A 6565-nucleotide genomic window follows, 5' to 3' on the forward strand; every position below is an offset into this window, starting at 1 on the left:
GGTCATCCAGATGGGCTGGCGACCGGCGGGGGAGCCCGCGGGGCACCAGAGCTGGGGTGAGGGAAAGTGGAGGAGAGGGGAGGTCACCGGAACAGGATCCCCCGCCCGAGCCCTGCAGAGCCGGCAGACCCGACCCGGCCAGGGGAGCCCGCGGATCCCGGCACGAGCTTCGGGGCTGAACCTACCGTCCTCGAGGGTGGTGGTAATGATCTCCTGAGAAGAAGGCCCGGTGCCCGCCCGGTTGCAGGCCTGGACCACCAGGCCGTACTGGGTGAACTTGCTGAGGTTGTCCAGGGTGTAGACCTCGCTGTCCCCGGTGGTGTCGATGCTGACGATGTTGAACTGGAAGTTGCCCCCGGTGCTGTACTCTCGGTAACCTATTTGGTAGCCACGGATAATCCCGTTTTGCAGATGTTTCTTGGGAGCCTAAATTCGAAAGAAAAAAACAGACTCCAGAAGTCTTGGGGTAGGACAGGGCCAAAGAGACACCCACAGCAGCTTGGGGGAACGGAAATGGAGCAGTGAACACTGCGGAGGGGTGGGCACACTGGGGCCGCGGGCGGGCTGGACACCTCGGCCCTCCAGCCTGTGCTGAGACCCCACGGGACACCTGTTTCACAAAGGAGGTCACCCGAGTCCCAGCGGGCCCTCATGTTTCCTTGGACTTGTCCAACTGATAAGAACGTTTCCAAAGATGCCAGCTTTATGATATCTCCAGATACCCTAATGATCAACTGTGACCCTGACCTTCCCGCCATCACCCAGCAGGACCCACTGAACTTCCCCGGTCTGTGCCAGGCATTGTTCTAGAAACATGGGGAACAGAATTGGGTTTAAAAATGAAACAAAGCACAAGGAAGGAATCCCTGCCCTCAGGGGGCTTGCGTTCTAAGGGACTATCCCAGGACAATGGTGCTTCCAAGTTGAAAACTGGCAGGTGAAGAGCATTCCTAGCCAAGGGAAAGTCAGCCTCTCTCAGGAAGCCTCCACCTGACTCATCTTGGAATGACGTTTGTGGTGATTAAAAGGAGAAAGGGAGGACTTGGTGCCTGTGGCTCAAACAGCTAAGTTGTCAGCCATGTTCACCTGAGCTGGCAGGTTCCAATCCAGCCCGGGCCTGCCAAACAACAATGATGGCTGCAACCAAAAAAGAAAAAAACAGCCAGGCACTGTGGCGGGCGCTTGTAGTGTCAGCTACTCGGTTGGCAGAGGCAGGAGAATTGCTTGAGCCCAGGAGTTGGAGGTTGCTGTGAGCTGTAATGCCACGGCACTCTACCCAGGGACACAGCTTGAGGCTCTGTCTCAAAAAAAAAAAAAGGAGAAAGGGAGAGGCTGGACCCAGCTCCGCTCTGCTGCTGTCTGAAAAGGCCCAAGTCACGGCAGCGTGGTTTGGGCTGACATGCAGAGCTTGGGGTGGTAGAAGAACAACCCGAAGGTTACACTCCAGTAATATCGGGCTTGTGGACTTTCAGTTAGTCAAAGGGTATGTGTGTGGCGGCTGAGGGGGTGGGGGTGGGGGTGGGGGGGCACGTGTCTGTGTTCACAAACTCTGGATCCAGCTCACCCAGGATGATGCAGAGCTTTCTCTGTCCTGCAAGCACTTACAGTCCAGCTGGAGAAAGAAAGCAAACACTTAAGCCATGGAGAGCTAAGAAGTGTGAGAAGGCAGGGGACTGCGGTGGAGGCCAGCCTGGGGCCTCAGGAAGGGGGATCAGAGTGGTCTGAAGTGGTGAGATGAGGCAGAGCCCAGCTAGGCTGGCAGGACTGCCAGGCTCAGGGAAGGAGGTGGGAGGGGTGGGTGGGCCTGCAGGGGGCACACTGCCTGCCCAGCAAAGACTAAGGAGAAAAAGAGGGGGTGGAGCCCCCAAAACCCAGCAAAAGGTAAGCCCTACAATGAGAAGTCAGAAAGAGAGTTTAAGCAGATAAGCAGCATTGATGAATTCAGCAAATACAGTAAAACCTTTGTTTAAGTTGAGCACCGAAGGGACTGTAACGAACTGGCCACCAAATGGAGGTGATGGACACAAGGCACCAGGCCTGCCGTAGTGACACGTAGGTGTGGGGCATGTCCGGTCTGTGGGAATTAGGCCAAGTTAAGGAGGTGGTCAGTGCAGGGAGGGGCCAGCGAAGGAGGCCCCACTGCATCTATGGATCTCCTCGTGTTAACTGACCAGTGGGACCAGATGCATCCTGCTGTCATTGGGAGTTAGTCTGAGTTCCGCAACAACAGTAAAATCACATTTCTTTTTAAAGCAAGTTTCTCTATGGTTTTCTTGGACTCTAGCTGCTTTTCCCAACAACCAATCTGATTTTGCACATTCACATTTGTGGTGCTTATAGAAATCAATGAAACAGTCATGTAAGCCATTTATTTTTCAGTCGAGTTGGCTCAGAGCTAAGCCCTGAATTAAGTGTTCACACCTTTCTTACCCTAATCACTGTGACTCCGAGTCCAGATACAGGCACGTGTATGGAATGCCTTTCCCACCGTAGATGGTGGCTTTCACTTTGTTTTGAAACAGACCTAAAGATTTTAGATTTTGACAATTCAATTACTATACGTGAAAGTGGTTTTACAGCAACCACTGAATTGCATTTATATCATCTAATTAATTGATAAACTAATTTCTCTGCCTGAGTCATCTATAAATTAAATTTAACAACAAAGATGTATTGGTAAAAAATTTTACATAGTGTTTTAATGTTATATGTAGTGACATAAATATAAATAGTAACTTTTTAAAAATTAGGTTTGCACCTGTTAAACATTCTAATTGTTCAGCTGGCTCCCTGCGAGGCTTCCAGTCTCCCTGGGAGCCGTGTTCAAGTCAGACTCACGGTTTGGGGGTGTGTGGGGAGGGGGAGACGGAGGTGTAGAGAGTGAGTCAGATGCCTACAGCAAAGTATTTTCACAGAGCAACCACTTTAGCTAAATCCTCTCCAAGTCTAAAGGCACAGGCTTGTGGACATTTACTTTTTTGGAGGGGGGTGATAATGTGGTTGTACAGATTGGAGATAGAATGGACAAATCGTCTCTTTTTTTCTCTCCATGGGTATAAACACATTCTAATTAGCTTAAGTATAATAGATGACACAGGTGTTTTTGTTCGGTTTAGTCTCAATAATTTGTCAGTAATAAAAATAAAATTATTCACATTTTTTAGAAAAACTACATTTTAGTCTTGGTAGTCATAAAATGAAAGTTATGTTTCCTTATTTGATGCCTCTGCAAAATATATTGCAAAAAGATTATCTCAAGTTATGATAAAAGTACACAAATGCCACTCTCATGCAACCTGCACCCGTGTCCACGTGCACCGTCTAGTGCTCTAAAGTGAAGTAACTTCCCCCACATAGTTGTGTTCATAGTCTGTGCAGTTTGGTGTCTGAGTTTTTTTTCATTTAATGTACTAGCATGATCATATTCCCATGTTTACAGTCTTTAAAAATCATATTCCATCACATTGATGTTTTGTTTTATAATTTTTCTTTTGAGACAGAGTCTCACTATGTCGCCCTGGGTAGAGTGCCATGTGTCACAGCTCACAACAACCTCCAACTCTTGGGCTTAAGTGATTCTCTTGCCTCAGCCTCCCAAGCAGCTGGGAATACAGGTGCCCACCACAACGCCTGACTATTTTTTGGTTGTAGTTGTCATTGCTGTTTGGCAGGCCCGGGCTGGGTTCAAGACCTCCAGCTCTGGTGTATGTGGCTGGTGCCCTGGCCACTGAGCTTCAGGGGCTGAGCCTGTTTTATAATTTTTTATTGTTGGGATGTTATTTCCTAATTTATTTCCCGCTATAAATGCTGGGTTAAGCACCTTTACAGTATAGCTTCTCTGTTTCTAAATTTATTTATTGGACCCAAGTCCCCACGGTGCTGGATTTATTTTTAAAAGTGTATGTTTCGATTGGCTGTTAATGAGATAGGACATTTTAGTTATGATTCGCTGTAACGTGGTGGCCTAAGGGGCTAATATTCATCACAGAGAACAGACAAGTGAGCTCTCTGCTATTTTTCTTAATGTTCCAATTTTGAAGAGAAATATGTGGACCGGACGTAGAGTCATTGATGGTGGTAGTGTTGTATCTTTTCTTTTCAGGGTGACAGTATGATCATAGTTACTGTGCAGAATATGCTGTTGCAGCTCTGGAAGAATCGAGAGCTATTTCTTATCAGTGGGACACGGGTTTGGGTTTCCATGGCCTTCAGGTCCCCAACGAGAGGGTTTAGATAAGTCTTAAAGGTCATGGGGGAGGGCGGAAGCGATGGCCAGTGGTCACCAGCTTTCTCTGTGGCGTGAGGGAGATGTTTCTGGTGATGGGATGGTGGTACAACTCTGTGAATATGTGGAGCACCATTGAATCGCGCAGTTGAAACAGAGAATGTTCAGGTATGTTAACTGTATCTCACTAAAGCTGTTTCTAAAAGGCAGTGTGCTAACTCAGCTCTATGTTATTTATTGCTCTTTCTCTATCACAACACTAGCTCCCATCCCCCACCATGATGACCATCACCGCTGATCAACACTCACCACTTCTACCACCGCCTGTGCCCTGCCACCATCACCACTGCCAACACCAGCAGCTCCCCTCCACGTCCCCCATGACGGCCAATACCATCATCATCACTACTACCTTCTCCACCTCCATCGTCACCAACTTCATCACAGCCACACCACTGTGCCCACCATCACCACCACCAAAAGCAGCTCTGCCATGTCATCAGCAGCTCACTACGTCAGTGCCAGCATCACTGCCACGACCAGCACATTACAGCCACCTGTCACTTCCACCACCTTTGCCATTGCATTTATCACTGCCCCACCAGCAAACCACTGTCATGATCTCCTGTATCTCCACCCATCACCCAGATATCACCACCACCATCACCGTCACCACAAATACTCCCATCTCCATCACTACCGCAAAGCCATCCTTGCTGCCACCATAGCTGCCCCACCACTGAGATTCTCTCCGCCACCTGACCACCTATTTTTCTCATTGTTGCCCGAGGTGCTTTATATGTGTCATCTCATCTGCTTTCCCAATAATTCCAAAAAGTCTCATTATCCTTTTTACAGATGAGGAAATTCTAACTGAGGATATTCTACAAGTTGTATTTAGTTTGAACCACTCACAGAACCTTAGATGACTTTTTGTCCTTTTGCAAAGCTTGTGCATTCAGTTTGTTAAGTTATAATAAACAAAGCATTTCTAATTATAGAGAAATTTAATAGGTCACATGAAGAGAAAATATATAATTGCATGAAAGCAAGCAAAAATTCTCCATCTAGCCAGCAAAGCTTAAATTCTTTTATTAATTTGTAAGCGAATAATCAGATTGAAATTTAGAGATGTGTTTAAGTTAAAGAAATCCTTGAGGACATATTTAAAAATACAGGTCTCTGAAACAAATCCACAAAGGCCGGGATTTTGTATGTTAGGTGTAGGGAGTCTTTAGGGGCTGTGGTGCTGGTTTGCGACACAGAAGACTCACCCTGAGTTATGGACGTGATCTACTGTGGGTGGGACACGTGTGGGTGGACACACTGTGACCCACGTGTCCAGCGGTGGGCTCCATGTCATCCCCAGACAAGTTAGTGCATAAAGCGCTTTACTTGAAAAGTTTCTTTAGTTGAAGCTTTAGAGACGGTTTTCTTAGAGCATGTGTCTGTCTACTTGGAATAAAGGGAGGAGGCTGGCTGGGGCACACAGGAAAGACATCCTTGTGGAGAAGACACTTTTAGAACATTGTCCTGTCACTATTAATTAGCACTGAAGAACAACTGATCAAATGTGTGGGAGTAATGATTTATTCGCTTTCATGTAATTAAGTCAGTACGGTTAACCAGGGGCTACGAAGAAAGGAAAAGAAGAAATTAGGTAAGGATGGTGAAACATATTCTGAATCTGGGTTGCACAGTATTAGAGAAGACAGATTTCCTAAGAAGCTTCCTTCCCAGCTCTCAGCTGTGCCTGCTGTGAAATCTGGTCTCTGTGGTTGTCTGTTTAGAGTAATGGCTCCTGGACCTTCCTTGCTGGCCCAAGTTCCTCTGTGACTGCCTAGAAAAGATCGGGGATCCCACCCCTCTTACTTCTTCCCACCTTTGAAAGCCCCTGTTAAAGAATGCTCTTCTTCCCGCTTCCAATTCACATCCTTTACTTGTTCTCTGCATGACCGCCCAGCGTCCAGCTGGGCCCTCTCCCCTGGTCTCCCTCAGCACACACACGTCACCACTGAACGGGAGAGCTGATCACTCTGCCTCTTCTGGTGGTCACCATTCCATAGTAAACATCTGGTTTTCAAAACATGATTGCAAACTCTAGAATGCAAGGGTTCCCACAGATATGAAATTTCACCCATTTCCCCCACTGGCCAAATCAGAGCTTCAACAGAGCAGACATCTCAGAAGATGTTTTTGTAGATGGAGAAGAGGATGGTTTTGAACACACGTGAGGTGCAACAGAAGAGCTGGGCAATCCCTTCAGAATCCTGGATTTGAAGAATCCCATCTTTCTCAGGCAGGTACAGGTTTATGATCCGCCTGGCTAAGGGAAGATGG

At 47.4% G+C, this 6565-nt stretch overlaps 1 protein-coding gene across 1 annotated transcript in view; it reads right to left on the reverse strand.

The window, feature by feature from the left end:
* The window catches only part of DSCAM (DS cell adhesion molecule), a gene marked incomplete at its 5' end in the record, with an annotated part of 730460 nt that overhangs the window by 139851 nt on the left and 584044 nt on the right, over nucleotides 1-6565 (reverse strand). The window contains one exon of the mRNA XM_012810262.1: nucleotides 186-426. Within this exon, the coding sequence (XP_012665716.1) occupies nucleotides 186-426 (241 nt within the window). The remainder of the gene's footprint in view (nucleotides 1-185; nucleotides 427-6565) is intronic.

The sequence above is a fragment of the Otolemur garnettii genome, unplaced genomic scaffold (assembly GCF_000181295.1).
Source record: "Otolemur garnettii isolate 467f Iridium unplaced genomic scaffold, OtoGar3 scaffold00128, whole genome shotgun sequence".
Taxonomy (NCBI): Eukaryota; Metazoa; Chordata; class Mammalia; order Primates; family Galagidae; genus Otolemur; species Otolemur garnettii.